The following is a 23,639-nucleotide window of genomic DNA, read 5'->3' on the forward strand; positions in this document are numbered from 1 at the left end:
ATAAGTATTGGAACAGATGACTGACAGGTGTTTCTTGTTGCTCAGGCATTTCTTGTTGCATTGATTGTTCACACATAAAAGAGCTGTGAATGTGAAGTTTTGGCTTTAGCCTTTGCTTTTGCCTTGGGGGTCTGCTTTGGGAGTCTGTCCGCATAAACCAATATGAGGACGAGAGAACTGTCTAAGAAAGAAAAGCAAACAATTTGGAAGCTGAAACAACAGAAGAATTAAATTACAACCACAGCACAAAAATTGGGCTTAGCAAATAAACAATTTGGAATAGCTTGAAAGAGAAAGAAACTTAGCATACTTAGCAATAGACAATGGCCGGGTCGGCAAAAGAAAAACAACTGCAGTTAATGACAGAAAAATCATCAGAGCTGTGAAGAAAAAACGTAAAATAACTCTCAGTGACATCACCAACAATCTCCTGAATGCAGGGGTAAAAGTATCACAATCTATTGTTCGCAGAAGACTGACAGCAGAATTACAAAGGCTACACCACAAGATGCAAACCTCTCAGGACCAAAAATAGAAAGGCCAGATTCGAATTTGCCAAGAAATACAGAGGTAAGCCATGAGAGTCCTGGAACAAAGCTTTATGGACAGATGAGACCAACCTTTATCAAAGTGATGGAAAGGCCAAAGTGTGGAAAAAGGAAGGAACTGCATATGATCCAAAGCATAGGCGTAGTTTGACTTCTCTATTTAGGGGGGCAAGGGCTTATTATTAATAATGGGTAGCTCGGTCTACTTCCAAAATTACCATTTGTTAGTGTAGTTACAGTGTACGTGAAATCACAAATACAGTTTACGTTCATTATTGTTACTCACGTTTAAATACGGGATGTTTTTATCTTAATTGCAAACTACTGAAAAAAATTAAGGTGGGAGCATTTCCCCCACCGCCCCCCCCCCCTGCCCCTTCCCCCGTTCCCAAACTCCACTGGTGATCCAAAGCATACTACCTCATGTGTGAAGCATGATGGAGGTAGTGTCATGGCTTGGCTTGCATGTCTGCCTCTGGAACTGGCTCACTCATCTTTATTGATGAGGTAACTAATGATGACAGCAACAGAATGAATTTGGAAATACCGCATACAAAAACATTTTGTCTGCCTATCTACAAGAAAATGCCTCCAAACTCATTGGGCGCCACTTCACCATGCAGCAAGACAATGTCCCAAAACACACTGCCAACGCAACCAAAGAGTTCATCAGGGGAAAAAGTGGGATGTTTTAGATTGGCCAAGTCAATACCCTGATTTAAATCCAATGGAGCATGCATTTCATTTGCAGAAGAGGAGACTAAAGTCAGAAACCCCTCAAAACAAACAACTGAAAATGGCTGCAATAAAATTTTTCTACAATGGTAAAACATATATACATAGAAATACCAAAAAATAAAAACTGACCTTCTGTACACTCGCCTCATATTAATCTTTTGATCTCAAATCAAAATTTCTTGAGTATATAGTAATAATAACAATTTTGACTTCACTATTCCAATACTTACAGAGGGACACTGTATATTAGATTATTTTTCTGTAGTTTGTGGTATTTCAAGCTGGGATTCCAGCATCATGAGCGATGTGCTGAGATGGGAACAACAAAAAACGCATCCCCAATTTATGTACCAGCATGCGAGTACGTATGTCTACATATTGCATGCATGTGTGTGTACGCACATGACAGCATGTGCTACAAATGCTCTAACTCGGTGGTGAGCACTGTCGGTGTTTGCTTGTAAGAGTAATAGGAGTGACTGCAAATACCTTATTTGTGGAAAGACAGACAGGATAATGTTAAACTTAATTGTTTGAGTTTAACATTATATTCTGTCGTTTGAATAGTTAAAAACAAGTGAATTTGCATATGGTATGAGTGATGTGATGGAATAACCTACATAGGTTAGCCTTAACCCAAAGTGTTTGCTTAATATTATCATCATGATTGCAACGACCTCACGAGATTACTAAATGCAAGCATTTCGTAAGGACATGTTTGCCTTATAGATCCAATGTTGTACATTACTGTTCATTATGGCCAAGTAAACATGTGTATCACCGGATCTCCTTCGTCTTGCGAAAGACTGGTTGACCCTCCTTTTCCTCGCCAACATCAAACAGGTCTGAATAGAGTTCGTTGTTCGAATGGTCCACTTGGAAAAGGGCACAGCGGTCGGCATTTACAAGATTCTTGGCATAGATCTACAACGCACAAAAATAAAGGGAAAAGGAAGATCATATTATTTTTAATGTGAGCAAATCAAAACCAAAGGAGTGTGTTTAACACGAAACTGTGTTCAACACACTTAGCCATTAATTAATCTCAAAAATCATAAGTATTTTAAAATTTTAAACTGAATATCACCTTGGTCGTACATGATAAAAAGGATTGCAAACAGCTGAAAACCATCTCAAGTGGTTCTAGAGTCTCTTAAATTTGCAATTACCTAACTATACATCCAAGTTTCATAAATATTACCCTTATTCATTAATATTACTATTCTCAAAACAGCACGTCAATTCCTATTTGTATACAAAGTCGAGGTTCATAAAGAGTTTGCAAAATGTGAATTGTCCGAATTGCTCAGCCCTCTCCATGTCCAGGATGGCAAAGAATCGAGCAGGAAACTCCACCCTCAGCCCTGCCCCCACACACACAAATTGTAAGCAAACATATCAATAAACTTAAAAACACCAATAAGGCACAACCACATGCTCACCATGATATGTTCAAGGAGAGAATCGATGGCAACGATATCATCAAAATAGGTCCTGCAAGGAAAGGGAACAAAGTTCCAGAAAAGAAAGCTTTCACTTTGTTTATTCTTATTCAATAACTTCGATAATCTCTGATTGATGGCAATAAAGTTTGATGGCAGTGGACTGAAAAATAAAAACTGCTGAAGTGAAAAATGCATCTTATATAACCTACTAACTGAAGTACCTGGTGTTGTCTGAGGTAAATTCAATGGAATGTGTATTTAAATATTTCCTACATGACAATCACAAAACATATTACTCAATCGATCCCAGGTAAAAACCCAGGCTGGGTATAAGAACATACTCACTCGAGGCCTGAACACTGATGTGTTATAATAAACCTGTGTAAAACAATCTATTTAATAACATGTGCACGTGCAAACACGATAATGATTAAATTTGTGTTGTTGACAACAAATCATGATATACAACCTCAACATACGATCTTCACAATACATATTACTCGAACACTCCCGGGAAAATACACACCGGGTATAAGCACAACCCGATCAAGGCCTGAAAGCGAATTGTCTGATTTTAATTTTTTTTTTTTGTATTTTTTTTTTAAATCCAAACATAGCCCTCGACATTCCTCTGGATGAAAGAGGAGGCCATGCAAAGTTTGGTTGCACTGGTTCCTGCAGGATCCCAATGCACAAACACACAAACAAGCTTTGTTCTTTATATATTAGATGTTTAAGATTGCTCATTAGATTCTGAATTACAAACACATTGAAACACGAGTTTGAGGAGGTCTTTGTCTTGCAATGGACTGAAATGGGATGGTTCATAGTGTGATGGATGTGCTGCCTTTCATTGTGTCAGATGCCTGAGAAAATACTGTGACATGCTCAGTGGGAAACGTGGACTCATTACTGCAGTAGGTGAAGTTAGAGGTGAAGTCTCACTACAGACACAACTTGCTGCTTATAGCACGACGATTGCCCGATTGTAATTCGATCTTCAAATGCAAGTAGTAATATAAAGTAATATCATAAACTCATGAGTACTGCACAGCCCAGGTAGTCTAAATTGACTCCCTCAGAGATATACCACGAACACGAATGTCCAAATGACTCGCTCTGCAATTTAATTGCGAGATTGGCCGAGTGGTTTTACACTTGCATTTACGAATGGCAAATTTACCCCTTGCTCGTGTATCATCCTTGAAACCGTGAAAGTGCCCAGAAAAAGAAGCAGAAGTAGTGCAGTTACAAAAATGAAACTACATAACTATGAACAAAAGCAATATCCCAAAAACATATGGTTGTGGGAGCTGTGCTCGCACGATAAAATCGGACAAAATGGACGACGCCAGGAATTAGGTTTCTCTGAGCTATTTATTCCCAGCTCACTCAAACGAACTCCAAAGCACTGAATCAGCCCATCGAACGGGCGGCAATATATATCAGAAACTCAACACACAAAAGCCACGCCTCTCAGGCGGGGCATGGTATGCAAATAGATAAGCCACGTCTCTCAACGGGGCGTGGTATGCAAGGCAAGCGTTCGCCCGGTAAAGGCAAGTCTCAACACGCCCGGGCGAGTCCGGACACGTGACCGCTCGCCGGTTGCGTCATCGGCCGGTGCAGGGTAATTGTGTCATGCTACCGGTAACCGCTACAGTGGCGTCATTGAGGCAGCGGTAATCGCCGCATGGTCGCCATCCGCCACCCGGTTTGGGCACGATGTGCAGGGGCGAGGCCCACGCGCTATTCGAGCGCCGCACAATTCCCAATCGCTCCAGCGCATCGAATTCCGCCTTCGCTACGGCGAGTTTGGCCGGGTCGAGGCGGCGAGCCCTGGCGTAGACCGGTGGACCTGTGGTCGGGATGTGGTGTTCGACGCCATGCTTGACGGCGACGGCCGAAAACGTCGGCTGCGTGAGGGCGGGAAACTCGGCGAGTAGGCGGGTGAAATCGTCCACGGCCGGGAGCGCGCAGGCTAGCTTGGTCGGAGCGGAGCCGCTCAATGAGCAAGCGAGCGAGCTGAAGGTCTCCGCGTTGATGAGCCGACGCCGTTTGACGTCGACCAAAAGCCCATGCGCGGAAAGAAAATCTGCACCCAGCAAGGCCATGGGCACGTTCGCCTTGATGAAGTCCCACCTGAAGCGCTGGCCCCCGAAGCAGAATGCGACGCTGCGCGAACCGAAGGTGCGGGTGGAGGAACCATTTGCGGCGACCAAAGCGGGGCCGCAAAGCGCGGCCTGTTTGTCCTCCACCAAGGCGGGTATCACGCTCAGCTGAGCGCTGGTGTCACACAAAAAACGCCACCCAGACTCCGTGTCCATGATAAACAGAAGGCTGCCTGAATGGCCGACGCTCATGGCAGGCAGCGAGCACCGGCCTGGTCGTTTCCCGACCCGCCGAAAGTGCACGGTGGGCGGCACGTTCTGGCCTTCTGCCCGAACCTGGCGTGGTAATAGCACATGGTCCACTCTGGTGGAGGCTCCGGCGGTCGCGTCGGGTTCGGTTGACAGGGCGTAGCGGCGGCCGCTGCCGCCAGTGGCGCTGACTCGGCCGGTGGAGGTGCCGGTCATGGCGCGGGCGTTGCCTCGGTCGGCCCAGGGTCCCAGGCGGCCACTCCGACATGTCGCCTGGTTGAGCAAAATTTATCGGCCTCCTTGGCCAGGGCGCGAGGGTCCGTGATGGGCGAATTAGCCAAAGCTAACCATACCTGCCCGGGTAGCCGCTGGAGGAACATCTTGCAGAAGAGGAAGTCCGGGCTGTGGTCACCGAGAAGAGCAAGCATGTGGTCCATGCTTTCGGATGGACGGGCCTCGCCCAGCTCCGGGAGGTGTAGTAGTTGTCGTGCGCGTTCAGTCTCCGTGAGTCCAAACACACCGAGGAGTAGGTTTTTGAGCTCGTCGTATTTGTCGGCGTCCGGCGGGTGCTGTAGGAAGCTCAGAACCCGGGAAGCGGAGGAGGCGTTGAGCGCGGAGACCACGTGGTGGTAGCGCGTCGTGTCCTCCGTAATGTTCCGCAGGGCGAATTGAGAATCCGCTTGAGCAAACCAAACGGCCGCGTGAGATTCCCAAAAGCCCGGGAGCTTCAAAGCTACAGCTGACTCCATCGCCGTGTTCGTAGAAAGGGGTCACCAATTGTGGGAGCTGTGCTCGCACGATAAAATCGGACAAAATGGACGACGCCAGGAATTAGGTTTCTCTGAGCTATTTATTCCCAGCTCACTCAAACGAACTCCAAAGCACTGAATCAGCCCATCGAACGGGCGGCAATATATATCAGAAACTCAACACACAAAAGCCACGCCTCTCAGGCGGGGCATGATATGCAAATAGATAAGCCACGCCTCTCAACGGGGCGTGGTATGCAAGGCAAGCGTTCGCCCGGTAAAAACAAGTCTCAACACGCCCGGGCGAGTCCGGACACGTGACCGCTCACCGGTTGCGTCATCGGCCGGTGCAGGGTAATTGTGTCATGCTACCGGTAACCGCTACATGGTAATAATTTCAATCATCAACCATTCACAAGTTCTTAAACTCATGGTACTTAACTGTCAATTACTACATGATGGCATGGGTTGTCTATCAGCTCAACAATGCACACAATATATATAATCTCTTCAATTTGTATGATCATAAGTCATAAATAAAAACCTGTTACTTTGTGCAGAAGTTTCCATGCACAGAAAGTTTGTTTCAGAAAAAAAAGGCCAAAAAAAAGAAGAAAAAAGGACCCCCCCCCCCCCCCAAAAGAAAACAAATAGAAAAAAAAGAGAGTTTCAGAAAGACAGAGAGAACGAGAGTTTCGTCCAAAACAGCACGTGTATGGAACAGGATACCCAGGAGAACTGTCCAATTGTTGCTCTGTGCTTTTTATCCTTTTTGCAGTTTGATGGATTTAGCAGATATTAGCATAACGTTATTGCAAGCAGTGTACATAAGTGAGCGGGGAGGGACAGATGGGATAATCCAGCACAAAGTAACAGAACAGTATAATCACTCGAACGGCCCTCAGTATAGAGCATCCCTCCGCCAGGCTGAACAGTTTACGTTTTGCATCCCACTGTTATGTCGGATCTGGATTCGGACCTGAACGAATATCTAATCGGCTTGTTCTTGTCAACTTGTTCTTGTTCTTGTTGTTCTTGTCAACCTAATCAACTCATCCACGTATTTTTGTCATAAGTTGTCCAAAACCTTTTGAAATATCATGCTACATATCGTCTTTGGCCCTGTCACTCAATTGTGAAGAATCACCGATAATTTTTTTTTAATTCTCATATCTGGATCCGTATTCAAAGCTTCACCAAAATTGAATAGCTTTGTCCTTGTCACAAACTCAACTTGCCCACAAAGTTTCATCCAAATCCCTCCATAACTTTTTGAGCTATTGTGCTATATATCTATTTTAGCCCGATCTCTCAATGGTGAAGAATCACACAAAAAATTATCTGATCTGTATCAAGATCTGAATCCGCAGCAAAATTGAATCGATTCTTCCTTGTCACACACCGAATATGTCCACCAAGTTTCGTCCAAATCCATCCATAACTTTTTGAGATATCCTGCTATGTATCGTTTTCGGCGCCATCTCCCAATGGTGAAGAATCACTTAAAAATTCTACTAGCCGGATCCGTACCCGGATCTTCACCAAAATCTATTCATTTCGTCCTTGTCACATATCGGACCTCTCCACCAAATTTCGGCCAAATCCGTCCACACCTTTTTGAGATAACCTGTTCATAAACAAACAGACAGACAAACAGACAGAATGAAAAATCGGTCAGAGACCGAGGACTTGCCGGAATTTACTTTTTTATCGCCCATTTAGGACAAATATGGCGGCCGAACCACGTGACCGATGACGTCATCATTAACATATTTTATTCCCCATGGAGAGTTCTTTACAATGAGCCATGTCTCAATTTTTTCTATTCAGCACTTTCGGAAATATAGAGGTGCTACGTTTTTCGGTTTTTCCAAGATGGCGGCCGAACCACGTGACCGATGACGTCATCAATTGGGCACAGTCTATTCCAGGGTAAGCAAATATGTGTGTAAAGTTTGGCGATTCTACGTGCAACGGTGTAGACGTAGTACTGCGAACAAACAGACAAACAGACAGACAGACAGACAGACAGACAGACAGACAAACCAACCGATCAACATACTTGCCGGAATCTTTTCCGGCAAGTAAACAGGGGTGAAAACATAACATCCTTCCCCTTCGGTGACAAAGGCAATAAAGCCTATCTCCTCCACGGGAATTGTAAATAAAGCCTAGCTCCTCCTTCTGGCTCCACCAAGGGAATTGTTTAACATACATCACAACTCGTAAAAAAATATTTGACACAGTATACATTAAAAAAACCAGTTGACTACAGATAGCATTTCTTAACAGACACCATTCATCCACCGGGCTTGAACTTCGTAATGAGCTAATTGAGCACTTCGGGCATGGGATTAATTGATTTATCTATCCACTGGCTCGGAATAATATATCATCACATGTATCTGAACTATCATTGAGCAACTTGCATTTCCACATGCAGTTCAAAATGATTTACCATAATGGTGAACAATTTTGTTATCTCATCTGCTGGGTCACATTGTCATGCTACCTTGTAACTCATCATCTCTGGAGGTGGTGACAGAGAGGTGATTTGTGGGTCACGTTTATATCTTAATACAGTATTTCAATTGAATGATGTACTCGTGTTTCAGGAATTTTGCAGATAAAAATTATGTATGGGATGTTGGCAGAACACAAAGAAAGCAAAATTGTTTAAAAGAAGTGAAGATGAGAACGCAAAGTCTTACCTTCACACTAAATCCAGATGTTTTGCTATATTTACATGTAATGTTTGATTGTGTTTTAAAGAGCTAATCGTTAAGTCTGGTCGAATCTGTTTCTGGTGTTTTTTCCCCCTCCATCTCCTCCCTTACCTCAAATGACTGACACTATTTTCTGACATTTGCTGACACGGCGACACAGCTACCACCACACGTTGCAAAGCCGAATGCCTCAACTTGTGTTTGCCTCAAAATATTGTGTCCCAAACCCATCTCTCTCTGTACCCACCTTACCCATGTTAAACCCAGCTGCTCCTGGACTCTGTCTCCTTCTCTCCTGACAAGGTGGAGAAGTTTCTGTCAAACCTCGACTCTGATTCTGCAACTGGACCAGACTGCATCAGCCCACGGGTCCTAAAATCCTGCCCTGTCGCTCTTTCACACCCTCTCTCTGTTCTCTTCACCCTCTCTTTTGCTCAAGGTCATCTTCCATCTGCTTGGAAATCAGCCAATATTACCGCTTTACACAAAAAAGGTGCAAAAACAGATCCTTGCAAGGACAGACCAATCAGCCTGCTCCCAATAATCAGCAAGGTCATGGAATCGATCATCGCTTCTGACATCAAATCCTTCCTCTTCTCCAATGGCTTGATCTCGGATCATCAATTTGGATTCAGACCAGGTCATTCTACTCTGGACATGCTGCTTCTGCTGTATCAACAATGGATGGAGGTCGTCAATGCCAAAAAGGAAATCAGAGCTATCTCCCTTGACATATCTCGTGCCTTCGATACGGTCTGGCACCCCGCTCTGCTCACCAAACTCTCCTTGTATAGTATCCATGGAAACCTCCATGCACGGCTTGCAGACTTCCTTTCTGGTCACAGTCAAAGTGTGGCCCTGAATGAAATTCTCTCTTCTCCCCTTCCTGTTCAGGCTGGAGGTCCTCAAGGCAGTGTTCTGGGCCCTGTGCTTTTTCTGGTCTTCATTAATGATCTCTCCAACTCTCTGGAAAATCCTCTCTATCTCTTTGCTGATGACTCCACTCTCTGCTGCTCCATATCCCAACTCTCGGATCGGCAGGCAACAGCCTCTTCACTCTCTGCAGACCTGGACAATATCACAAACTGGTCAAACAAGTGGAACATGTCTTTGAATCCTGACAAATCTCACACACTCACCTTGTCTCTCCGAAAAGACCGTCTGGACAACCCAAGGTGGAGAAGTTTTTTTTTGTTTTGTTTTTTGTTTTTTTTCCCCCATCTACTTTCTGAACAATCCTCTTGAAGAAATTCTGTCACCCAAGCTTTTGAATCTCACTATCTGCCATGATCTTTCCTGGGAAAACCACATTTCCAAGCTGGCCTCCAAAGCCAGTCGCCGACTGGGCACCCTCCGTCGTGTGAAGTCCTTCCTTGGCACTTCTGAGCTCCTCACCACATACAAAGCTTTCATCCACAGCTCAATGGAATACTGCTCTCCCCCTCTGGACTGATGCTCCTGCCTCACACCTAGTTCGGCTTCACGCGGTTGAAACCAAAGCATTCAGAATCATTGGAATCTCCCAAGATGAAGCTGCTTCTGAGGGCCTTTAACTCTCTCACTGCAGGCAGGTAGGTGGTCTTCCTGTCGTCTACCGACTCCTCTCCAACATTGCTCCCCCTGCTCTGTCTGTGCTCTGTCCCCCAAATATTCCTGCAAGACACACAAAATCTGCCAGCAAACCTCTTCTGGTGAAACTGCCAAAATCAAGACTCTCTAATCACCTTCACTCCTTCAATTCCTCTTTTCTCACCCCTCTAGAACAAACTCCCACACTCTCTTCCATCCCTCTCCTCCCTCCAGGTCTTTAAAACAGATGTTCACCACCATCTCTTATCTTCCCCCATCCAAAACCTTGATCTTTTCTACCCCCGTTAAAACACCCCAAATCCACCTCTTTAAATCCTCAACTTCTTTCCTGAAATTCCTAGAAGTGTTCATTTGCTTTCTACCGTGTACCCCTCCCTCCTCCCCCCAGCCCTCCCCCTTCCACAGATCTACCAACGTACCTGTTCTCTTCTGTTGTTGTGCTTGTGTGCTTTCCCTCTATCCCCCTCTTGTCTCCCACTCCCTTCATTGCATGTTTTATGTGTCTGTGCATGTTTTTATGTTCAATGTGTTCGCTCTAACACGAGCCTCGATTCTGTATACAAAAAAAACCAAACAGCAACTGTTGCAACTGTTGGTCCGATTGACTTGAAATTTTCACCAAGTGATTGGCTAGACATGTACACGTGATATGGGCACCATCTGGGAAAATACCTTCAACTTTGCCCCTCTATATCTCCGAAACAGCCCAATGGAAAAAATAGAGTCATGGCTCATTCTAAAGAACTCTGCAATGGGACCAAAAAACATGTTTATTTAGGATATTAAAAGTGCTAACGTTACAAAGTTAGAATTCGACAAATAGACCCCCTTGGTGCCACAAATATGATTTTTAAAAAATAAATGACCTAAGTGGAAAAAAAAATCAGAATGCAAAACATTTCGACGTCATACGGCCGCCATATTGGGAATGGTTGGCTACGGTTGCTTTGGCTTTGGCTACGGCTTCCACTTCGCTCACACCTTTTGTTCATATGTGTGTTGTACCATCCACCAAACAGTGATGACTCCATCTACATCTCGCTGTCTGATAATGTGGAACAACTTCGATCTACCCATCCCAACTCTCTCTTCCTCATATGTGGTGATTTCAATTGTCACCATGCCAGTTGGCTGGGTGTGGGTACCTCTCTCACCAGCCATGGCTCCTCAGCAAAGGACTTCTGCGACTCACTGGGACTGACACAATCTGTCAATTTCTCGACCCGGATCTCAGTCAACGGAACATCTTCTCTTCTGGACTTGGTTATGACTAACTTCCCTGCAAATGTCTGCTGCTCTTCTTCTGCTCCAATCGGCTCATCTGATCATGTGCTTGTTAAAGTGGACATCTCTCTGACCATTCTCAGGGAGCCTCCTCAGCATCGTCGAGTCTGGAATTTCACTCTGACCGATTTTTCATTTGCCTGTCTGTTTGTCCGCACAGAATAAATATGAATTTCTCTGAAACCATTGTAGTGTAGCAGCATAGCAAACCTGTTGTGCATTTTGTGATACAAGCACCAAATTTGGCACAAATGTACATTAATATGTTGCGAACATTTTCAGATATTGGGCCACTTGAAATTCCGTAATTTTTTTTTCAAAATTTTTTCAAATTTCGTAATTTCAAATTTTTCGGGTGACACCGTCACAATTTCGGTCTTCGAGGCCGGCCGATATAGTGGGGCGGCTTAGCCCAAATATTCAAAAGAATTGTGCATTTTGTGATACAAGCACCAAATTTGGCACAAATGTACATTAATATGTTGCGAACATTGTGTGGTCAGCAATGAAGACGAGAGTCTGAATTACATGTATGCAAAAGACCTTGTGAACCAGTGAAGCAAATACACGGGTAAGCATGAATTAAATCTAGGGCATGATATAATTTCCATGATGTTTACCTCTACACTCAATGGTGGAAGGAGGTAATGTTTTGATCCCAGCTTGTCTGTATGTCTGTTTGTCTGTTAGTCCACAAAATTCCAGACAAAGCTTGTAGTAGTGGTAGTTGTAGTGGTAGTAGTGATAACAGAAATTGTTATATAGAACTGAACTTATATTATTATTATATGCAGAAAATAACTTCATTTCTATATGCCCTGCAGTGGACAGGTTAATTGGTTTATGCACTGAAGGGGTCACCCTGGTGTGCACTGCTGTGTTCTGCCTCACTGAGTTGTTCAGGTATGATGTACTCAGCACAAGCTTCCGGTCGGCCCGGAGGTGGGGGTGCGGGGCCTGTCACGGAACGTCAAAACAAACGGCCTGCCGGGGCCGCCCAAAAGTCGGGCGTGAGGGGCGCATCCACTAATGGAACGCCTCTCGCTTCCCAGATCGAGGGCCACGTGGTCAGGAGAACCTCGTCCCTTCTGGTCACACTTTGCCTATCGGCCGGCCTCGAAGACCGAAATTGTGACGGTGTCACCCGAAAAATTTGAAATTACGAAATTTGAAAAAATTTGAAAAAAAAAATTACGGAATTTCAAGTGGCCCAATATCTGAAAATGTTCGCAACATATTAATGTACATTTGTGCCAAATTTGGTGCTTGTTTCACAAAATGCACAATTCTTTTGAATATTTGGGCTAAGCCGCCCAACTATTGGTCCAAATGACAGGAATTTTACAACATAAGTGCACTTTCTCCTGTAGAATTTTGAAATGACAATTATGATGTCATAGGTCACGTGGGTATGGGCGCCATCTTGGAAAAACCGAAAAACTTTGCACCTCTATATCATCCAAAAGCGCTGCATAGAAAAAAATGAGACATGGCTCATTATGAAGAACTCTCCATGGGGAATAACAAATGTTAATGATGATGTCATAGGTGCCTCCATTATGGCATCATAATGCGACAAATACAAAACTTCATCCAATCAAGATGAAATTTCTTGAGCATCATCTGGGGATAAATTGGTGGAGAATTTTTTTTTTGATATCATCGGTCACATGGTTCGGCCGCCATATTTGTTTTAACATAAAAGCTCTAACACGAGCCTTGGTGAAAGCTCAATAAAAGCGATAAAAAGAGCATAAAAGCATTTAGCTCTTTGACTAGCCTCGATGTTGTATACAAAAAAAAAAAAACCGTAAAAACTACTAAAAACATGTCCTGGCAAGGGTCTGTAATCTCTGATTGCTTTTTATTGTTTCTTATTCAAAAACAAATCATCCCATTTTATGTTCAACATGTTTCTTCATCCTTTCATTTCAATGGAATGTAGTTTGTTTGCTCCTTTATTTTTGCAAGGGTCCATGTGAATGAATGATCCACTTTAAAAATGTAACACTTGCATTGCATAATCTTCATTTTCACCTTTTCTGATATGTCCATCCTTTTTTCATTTTCATTTTTTTGAGTACAGAAACTTCTAAGGTCCACAAAAGCGACTTAAGCGTGTTATTCGTAGGCTGTCACGCTGCCTTTAATATTGTTACGTCATCTGCTATTTTTCTATCAGATGTTACAATGTAACCAAGATATTTAAATTAATTTATTGTTTAAAATGATGCCTTCTTAAGTGTACACCAACTACCTTTAGATGCCAATTTTCCCCGCAGAGCAGGGGTTGGCCTTTTTCGGGCACCGTGGTCCCCTTTTTGAAGCGATGTTTTATGGCCGGATGCCCTTCCTGCCGTCAACCCTGTTAGTCACCTCTTGCGACACACAGGGAATTACCAGTGAACTGGTACTCAATTTCCCGACCTCGGAAGGATAACAGGCTGAGTCAGCCCCCCTGGCGTTAATTCAGCAATCGACCAGGATTCGAGCCCAGGATCCTGGGATCCCAAGCCAGCACCCTAACCGCTAAGCCAACACCAGGCTTCCTTCTTAAATGTATGTGGGGCATTTATTCTTATTGTCAATTCAACAACATTATTTCACTTTTTTCTTTTTTTCTTTGCTCATTGTTAAAACAAAACATTGGGTTATTTCTTCCATCTTTAAAACTAATACACGAAGGATTTTTATTATATCTGTCAACAGTACTACGTCTTCCATGAAATCTTGTACAACACACCATTAACTTACATATAATGTGGTCCATAAATATGTTAAACAATTCCTGCGAGATATCACTTCCTTGACAAACTCCTGTCTTTGTTTCAAAGCACTCCCCAAACTTTCCCTCATAGATAACGCTGCTACATACCCTTTGGATACCATTTCCCATTTCTTACCATTTCTAATGGAATTCAGTTTTTTTTTTTTTTTGTTTTTTTTTGTATACTGAATCGAGGCTCGTGAAAGAGCTGACATTTACTTCACAAACAAATCAACCAGACAAACAAAATATATAAAAAGAGGGAACGGAAGACAAGATGGGGAGAGAAGGGGAAGCACACAAACACTTGAGAGCACACAACATTTGAGAGCAGGGAGATGTGTGGGAGGGAGAGGGCTTGGGGGGAGGAGGTGTGCGAAGGGGCGGTGGGGGGGGGGGGGGGGTGGGAGAAGTATAAAACACAAGGACACCAAGGACTTCCAGGACAGAAGTTGGTATTTCAAAAAAGTGGAATTGGGGTGAAATTAGCGGGGGTAGAAAAGATCAAGGTTTTGGATTGGGGAAGATAAGAGATGGTGGTGAACAGCCGTTTTAAAGACCTGGAGGGTGGAGTGGGATTGAAGAGAGTGAGGGAGTTTGTTCCAGAGGTGGGAGAAAAGAGGAATGAAGGAGTGAAGGTGAGCAGAGAGTCTTGATTTTGGCAGTTTAACCATAAGAGGGTTGCAGGCAGATCTTGTGCGACCTGTAGGAATATTTGCAGGACAGAGCCCAGAGAGAGCTGGGGGGGGGCAAGGCCAGAGAGGAGTCGGTAGAAGACGGAAAGACCACCAACCTGCCTGCGGTGAGTGAGTGAGAGGCCCTTGGAGTTAGCTTTATCGTGGGAGATTCCAATGATTCTGAAAAATCAGAATCATTACTCCCCATAGACCTTCTCTCCAAAATGAATCATGAGCTTTTTCAAGATCTATAAAGCAATGAGAAATGGCTCCACATATTTTCACTTTTTCTTCGAAAATCCGTCTTAGAGCGAAAATCTTGTCAACACTCAATCTTCGTTTTCGAGATACAGCCTGCTGTTCTCTCCGTTTATTCTCGATCGATACTGTTTATAGCAGAATGTTCAAGAATACTTTACTTCGAACAGACAGCTTATTGTTACTTCGAACAGATAATAAACATTCAATATGAAAAAAAGAAAATTCCACCAAAACAAATTACATTCTTGTCGACTTCCATTGTTCTTATATGTTAGTGCAATGATGCTTTTTGTTGTTCATTCTTGCAGTACCTCCTCTTTCTGGATCTATTTATTATATACACAAATATGTGTATATAATAAATACATTACCAACATATGGAACAACACAACACTTGCCCCTCCCTTCCCATTTCCTGTCCCCATATGCTCCATACTTGCCTTTTCCCGATCTCTCTCATTATTCCTAAACTTATTTCCCTTTGCGCATTTCTCCTCCCACGATCCCCTGCCTTCATTTTCTTTTTCCGTCCTCCCTTATGTTCCTTCCCTTCCCTTTTTCAATGTCAATTGTCTCACTTTAGCCACGTATCCAATAAATAGATGGCCCTTTTGCTTGTATGTGGCAAACAAACGGTTTTGACACGGATTGCGCTTCCCAAATATCGATCATCATTTCCCCATGCACTTCTACAGGTTGAGTTTTGATCTGTAACTTGCATTAGAGCAAAAAAAAAAAAAAAATTCTGTCGAAAATGATGACATTTACAGTGGCCAAGCAAAGTTAGAATCGCTATTTTAATAAAATTCAATGACAATTAGGCCATGTCTTTGGTAATGAGCAACACCGCTCTCGGTTGGACACAGGCCCATTAACACGTGTCCCTGTATCAATGCCTGCGATTTCAGTTTTCAGGTCATATTTCTGTTCAGTGTGACTGACAGTCCTGAATTAGCACTCATGAGTGAAACTTCTGCTTTGATGGGTGAGAAACATGCACAAAGCACTTCAGAGAGTGAATTAACTCATAACCACATTATTATCAGATCGAAGTGCTCCGTTTCACAAGGCGTGCCTTTCCCTAAAGGGTGAAATTACATACAAGTGGCTATTTCAGAATGCATAGTCTCGGCACGCACGGTGTAGGACAGTCTGCATGGTATTGGGTAAAACAGGGCACTGATAAATCGTGGGGGTTTTAGGGTTGGGGTTAATGACTAACTTAATGTATCAATCCAAAATATGGACTAAAATTTCAGGAATAAAAAAACCCTCCAAATGCAATCAAAAAAATGCATCTCATTAAGGATGTAGTACTGGTGAAAAATTGAGAAAACTACATAGGTACCTTTGAGAGGCCTTTACACAAAAACAAAGTCAAGTTAATATCTAATTTTCAGTTTTTCTTGAAAGATATAATCTTGGCTTTAACTCAGACCAGTTTCAACGCTTCTTTGTCATATTACATGCATATAATTTGCATAAATTAGACCGTCAATAAAAAACAAGGAAAAACAAAGAACACATTTCTACTTCTATCTTCTATGTCACCTATCATTCTTTTCACACAAAACTTGGTACATGTATTATACATGTGTTACTCTACTACCTGATGAGAGGATTTTGTGAAATTATGTCAAATGTTCACTAATTAGCTAATTATGCCAATTACCAGATAAAACTTGGTTGTCCTTCAATAAATCCACAATGGCTACTCCTATAAACAAAAGCCTTCATCATTTTAAAGGAAGTGATATTCTGAATATCCTGTCCAAATTTCAGCCCAAAAGAATGATGCAAATTAAAGTTATAACAAATTTCATGCAAAATATTATATTATATTGAATTTAAATTTGAATTTTTCAATAATTAGGGGTACTTCTATGACCTCTAATAGCATGATTCTTGTTTATAAGACTATAAGGAAACTGTTCAGCTAAAAAATTTTTATAAAAAATCACCTGTTCACCAGTACTACACCCTTAAGTCGTGTCCTATTCCAATCTCATAACTGAACTTCCATTAGACCGACATGGCGGTATAGACCAGGACGAGTCCTCATCAAGGAGCATTCTGTTTTGTCACCCATTTGTAATACAAACAGTTGCAAATTTGGACTTGAAACTGGTCCAAAAAACCTACTGTTATGAAAGACTGTGCACGGAGCTGAAGCTCATATTACCGATGGGACAGCCAGCTTGACATCTTATATGAAGGATGGCTCGTTCCGGGATGCTTCACCCACTACTAACGCTGCCGTGAACTGCATGGTCGAGGTGATCTTAACCAGTCTGCAAGACCACTTGGTATGCTCAATAAACATTCAATATGAAGCTTGAAAACGCTCCAGACAAATTATCCTTGGGAACCTTTAAGTACATGTCATTGATCTTTAAAATGGAAGTTCAATGATAATTATAATGCATTGATCAAAGAGGCTTGAGGCGCCCACATGTAAGCATCACTTTGATTACTTAATAGCAATACACTGCTGGGTAAACTCTTTATGCTTATTAATAAGTCAACAGGATATGCACAGAGCCCAACTGACTTAAGCTGCAGAACTCAGGTAAATGCATGCATTTGTAACAAGTCGTTCCCCACGTTGTGTTAACCTATATTAAAAACTTATTTTATACACTTCTAAGTTCACACAGACAAAAAAAACTCAATTGATTGCCCTTCATATTGAAGAAGGCCGCTCACATGAAACATGCAAACGATCTGGCCAATACGTTTACATTGCAGAAGCTGCTGTCTGGAGTGTAACCACACTGTAAGATAGCAAGCAGTGCAATATTGCGTCTTAGAACCTTCAGGACCAGACGACACCAACTGCTACCTCCAGTGAATGAAGGAATTTGTAATTTAGCCAATGTGCTAACCGCCACCCAACCAAGATAATGCACGTATGTTCCTGAGTTCAGTTATCTCATTAGTATTTGTGTTCATATAGCCCTCCCTTTTGTGTAGTGGGGTATTTATATTGGACTTGACCTATGGACCCGTTTGCAAAAGGGTGTTGGGGGGATTTTTCACTTCAACTTAGTCAATGGGTTCCTCGACATGAAAAATCACCGAGGTGCTTGTCCGCCACGCCGCCACGAATGACGTTGTGGCCAAATCAAATATGGCTGCCGTCGGCCATGATAAAAATCTAAATATTTTGGTTTTTAGAGTATATATACTTGCAATACCTCTAATTCGACTGATTTTGGTATATGGAATTCATTTCTGATATTGTTTTGACGATTTGGGGTCATCTTGACCTTGAAAGGTCATGGTCAAGGTCATTTTGTTACACCGACGACCTTGACCGTAACTTGGCTCTGTCTAGCAATAGAAACAGGTGTAATATCTCTAATTCAACTAATTATGACACGTAGAATTCAATTCTGATATTGTATTCTGGACAGGAAGTCATCTTGACCTTGAAATATCAAGGTCAATGTAATTTTTCAACAGCTCATTAAGGTTGTCTAAGATTTTTATTGGGTGTTGAAAATAGCAAATCAGACTGTGTGAATAAAGCGAGACACAAATAAAAGCATAACACAAAATCCCATAACAAATTCTCTCAAAGTGCACCATATCATGTGCGCATTCAAGTTAGTCCTTCAATTGCAGGTTTTTACACGAAGAGTTATCCGTCTTTCCATGGCAGAATATGATGCACAGAACTCCAGCAGAACGGCACCCACAGCGTCGAGTGTCGCACTTGCCTGCACATTTGCATATTGTTAGCAGACTTTGTGGCAAAGGCTTCAGGCATTTTGATGGCAAAAGTGTACCGAAGTGCTCCTCCCATCCATGTCCCACTGGTTCCAGTCTTGCCTCGCGTTCGTTGGGTTTCGCATGTAATTGACATGCCCTGTGCACCAGAAAGGCTCCTCGACGGATGTGGCCTCCGATCGCACTACTCGTAGGAGGCAGAGCATCAATTCCCGCAATGGCACTGGTATAATTTTCTACCTTCAGCTGGTCGAACGTCTCAGCAGTTGTAGTTGACCTGGCCCCTGCCTAGACCCGTACCAAGAACTTCTCTGCTAGTGCTGCATCTTGCTCTGACAAGGTGCCCGCCTCTCCAAAATTTGTCAGATACTGTACTGGGTCACAGGCCATAGCTGCGTGTTTGGTCCCCACCTTGCTCATGCAGTCGTCTCCGGTCAATATATGCGCCTTGATCACTATCTTGGCCAGTGGTACTCCAAGTTGAGAAACTGCTTGATGCAGTGGAAGCATGCGCCGCTTTTCACCAGTGCCATACTGCTGCCACATCTCCATCAACCCGAGCGCTTGGAGGTATGGGGTGCAGTGCAGCAGTAATGCGAAGGTGTCTGTGTCGTTGGAGACTATGACAACTCTCTTGCACTGTTTCACACGAACAGCCCACTCCACATGCACCACCAGCCTGGCCTTTCAAGGTCAAGATGACCCCAAATCGTCAAAACAATATCAGAAATGAATTCCATATACCAAAATCAGTCGAATTAGAGATATTACAAGTATATATACTCTAAAAACCAAAATATTTAGATTTTTATCATGGCCGACGGCAGCCATATTTGACTTGGCCACAACGTCATTCGTGGCGGCGTGGCGGACAAGCACCTCGGTGATTTTTCATGTCGAGGAACCCATTGACTAAGTTGAAGTGAAAAATCCCCCCAACACCATTTTGCAAACGGTTCCACAGGCCAAGTACAGGACTAAATGGGATATATGCGTATGCGAGGGCTATAGAGAGGTTATGATATATAGAGGTTATATATAGATTATGTTGCGAACCATTACACAAGACTCAGCGATAAACGTCAATGATTCTTAATTCTTAAATGACTGTTGTGCAATGTACCAGTTACTTATAACAGTGTATCATCACATATTATAAGTTATGAGCCAAATTTGCCATTTTCAAGATTTTGTTCATCATGTAATAAATTTTGCACCACTTGACTCATACAAGGGTACTTGACCCTTGACCCATACTTGGTCCCTTTACCAGACCCCCCTCCCCCCCCCCATACAATAAAAAAGCATGATCGGCTAACCCCCGCTCTAACAGGGAAAATGGCCTTAAAATGCCTGTTGTTGTATTATTGTATGTAATAAATATATCAAACCATTTTTATAAGAGTAAATTACATATAGGTTTGATCAGTACATAATGGGTTTCTGTCGGTGTTTTGTTGCATCTTTAGAATCTTTAATGTCAGCATGAAACATAAATAAAGTACATGAAAATAATTCTGCCCAAGTGCATTCGCAAAACCGCTTACCTGGACACGTTGAGTAAAAAATCGTTGAGTTCAGTTTGTTTGGCAAGCCCTTGACACATCTGCATCACACAAACAAAGGATGGTATCGTGGCACCTGAGAACTGAACTCAAGGCAACAAAATAAAATACAAACGGCATCCCTTGCACACTACAAAAATGTCTCATCTGCAGATAAATGTGGGAACATTAATGCAAAGGAACAGAAGGAAATGCATAGAATCCTCTTTTTGCCCATCGTGTCCATGTTGTCCTCCCAGTTCAGGATATTTCTGCACAATGCAGGTTATTCTTGCTTATGAATTCTTGCTTCCATGGTTATTCTTGCTCTATCAGTTGTGGAGAATGGTGGTGCACGTACGTTTAAGTGGGTTTACCCACAGATGCCATCGTTATCATCAATCCTTGTTACTTCCGTCACCAAAAGGTGGGTGGAGGTTATGCTTTCACCCTTGTCAGTTTGTCTGTTTATTACTTGCAAAATCTAAAAAAAAATTGAAGTATATTGGTCAGTTGCGTTTGCTATTCTGTCTGTCTGTTTTTGCAAGTATCGAGCTCTACATGAAATCTTCTTGTTTGTTACTTGCCGGAAAAGATTCCGGCAAGTATGTTGATCGGTTGGTTTGTCTGTCTGTCTGTCTGTCTGTTTGTCTGTTTGTTCGCAGTACTACGTCTACACCGTTGCACGTGGAATCGCCAAGCTTTACACACATATTTGTCTTGCCCTGGAATAGAATGTGCCCAATTGATGACGTCATCGGTCACGTGGTTCGGCCGCCATCTTGGAAAAACCAAAAGAATTAGCACCTGTATTTCTCCGAAAGTGCTGAATAGTAAAAATTGAGACATGGCTCATTGTAAAGAACTCTCCATGGGGAATAAAATAGGTTAATGATGACGTCATCGGTCACGTGGTTCAGCCGCCATATTTGTCCTAAATGGCCGATAAAAAAGTAAATTCCGGCAAGTCCTCGGTCTCTCACCGATTTTTCATTTGTTTGTTTGTTTGTTTGGCTGTGAACTGGATATCTCAACAAGTTATGGACAGATTCATATGGAATTTGGTATAGAGTTTAGGTATGTGACACAGACGAGGTATGACAAGTAATAACTGATTCTATTTTGGTGATGATTCGAATCCGGATCTGGATCAGAGAATTTTTGAAGTGATTTTTCTTCACTAAGGGATGGGGTTAACACCGATATATAGCACACTATCTCTAAAGGTTGTGGACAGATTCGGATGAAACTTGGTGGATAGGTTGGGTGTGTGAAAAGGACAAATCGATTCCATTTTGGTGAAGATCCAAATTCGGATCCGGATACGCGTTTTTTAAAAATTTTTCTTAAGTGATGCTTCACCATTGAATGATAGGGCCAAAAACGATATATAGCATGATATTTCAAAAAGTTGTGAATGGATTATTACAAAAATAAGTGGATGAGTTGGGTAAGTGACAAGAAATAGCTGATTAGATTTTGGTTCAGTTCCGCATACAGTTATGACCTATCAGTGGGATACAAACGTAAACTGTTCAACCTGGCGGAGGTATGCTCTCTACTGAGTGCCGTTCTAGTCTTTTTATGTTTTTACCTGGTACCATTCTGAAAATTGTCTTTTTTCCGATTCAATGTGTCTCCCAGGAATTAATATCTGAAACTTTTCGATCCACCACTGGGTCGTATCAATATGACGATACTGTGCAGCAGAAAATAAAGTAAACAAGGTAGTCGATCAGCAAAGACTAAAATAATCAACAACCTCCATACTGTGATAGTACAATGGAAAGAAGCTTTGACGTTATTCATTTTTGTATGGATATACAATCGCAAGACAAAATAGTAACAAAAAACACATGCAGACGTAGATACACACACACACACATACTCACTTGCACTTTGTGAATAGCCACAGATGCCCAAGAAAGGTTTGCCGTTGCCACCTGATCGACAGACGAGAGGGACAATTTCTGAGTGAGCGAGTCAGAAGTTCTTGAAGAAAGAGTTATGATGTGACTGCAGAACCAAAATAACCAAAAGTATACAAGGAAATACAAGGAACTTCAATGCAGGAGGAGGCAATTAGGCCCATCAAGCCTGCACAATTATGCTAACATTCTAGTACTCTGACATCCTTACATCCCGACTACTTCAAGATACCTATAAACTCAATATAAAAAACTATCAACTTACTCTAATGTCACTACCGATGGCAGGGAGACCATTCCATGCATTCACCACTCTCTGAGTGAAAGACCTCTGCCTTACTACTGCCCTAACTCTCCTCTTCTATACTCTTCGACCGTACCATCAGGCCTTGTCCTGCCAGTGTCCATTCTGCTGAAAAAGTATTCTGTACTTATTTTGTTTATACCCTTCATTATCTTAAACATCTCCATCAAATCCAATTGCAATCACAATCTTTCTAATGAAAAAGTCCTGACTCTTTCAGCCTTTGTTCATCGTTTAGTCCAGCTAGACCCGGAATCAATCTAGTCGCCCTACACTGTGCTTTCTCTATGGCAACTACGTCCTTCCTCAGATGTGGTGACCAAAACTGAAAACAATATTCCAGATAAAGGAGAAAAAGTAAAAAGTTTCAGAGAATGACAATACCTGCTGGTGCCGTGCTAAGAAAGGTTCTTTGCCCCAGCGCCGGTGTAATTCCACCACCCCGACGAGATCACAGTTGGCTGTGAGTACAGGCAAACACAGCACTGACTGGATCTTCCTCTCGTTGTCAATACCCACACCCTGGGGAAACCTTTCATCCTAAAAAGGAAAACACCAAAGTTCACATAAACACTCACTTTATGCTCCTCTTGTCCTTGTTTGACGACAATATTCTACTGGAGTCACTACCGTTCAGATTCCAACACCTGATTAAAATACTGCAACACCAAAAAAAACTTTATCGTCTTTGATAATATATTTATCAAAGGCTGAAAGACATTAATAAGAACGTTATTGAGACCTACCCCAAGCACATCATCCACCAGCAGAGTTTGTCGAGTTTCAGCCACATGAGCAGACACTGTGAATCCATAACCGATCGGAAATGAGGGGATCAGCCGCTGCTGCCCATCCATCGGTCCAGTTGGGGTAAACAGACACAAACTCTGCAACAAATAGATTGTTTGAAGTCAAATCACATCAGGCAAAGTATTTATTTTTGGCTTGTAAATGGGGTTAATAAGATTTTATTCATCAGTTCAGCT

General features: G+C 42.6%; 1 protein-coding gene across 1 annotated transcript in view; it reads right to left on the minus strand.

Moving 5' to 3' along the window:
* The window catches only part of PDE10A (phosphodiesterase 10A), a 131,704-nt gene that overhangs the window by 74,017 nt on the left and 34,048 nt on the right, over positions 1-23,639 (minus strand). Inside the window, exons 6-11 of the mRNA XM_068110734.2 lie at positions 23,400-23,540; positions 23,038-23,193; positions 22,314-22,364; positions 20,425-20,483; positions 2,729-2,780; positions 2,068-2,210 (exon numbers count right to left, since the gene is read on the minus strand). Of these exons, the coding sequence (XP_067966835.1) occupies positions 2,068-2,210; positions 2,729-2,780; positions 20,425-20,483; positions 22,314-22,364; positions 23,038-23,193; positions 23,400-23,540 (602 nt within the window). The remainder of the gene's footprint in view (positions 1-2,067; positions 2,211-2,728; positions 2,781-20,424; positions 20,484-22,313; positions 22,365-23,037; positions 23,194-23,399; positions 23,541-23,639) is intronic.

This window comes from Myxine glutinosa, chromosome 3 (assembly GCF_964187855.1).
Source record: "Myxine glutinosa chromosome 3, kmMyxGlut1.1, whole genome shotgun sequence".
Classification (NCBI taxonomy): domain Eukaryota; kingdom Metazoa; phylum Chordata; class Myxini; order Myxiniformes; family Myxinidae; genus Myxine; species Myxine glutinosa.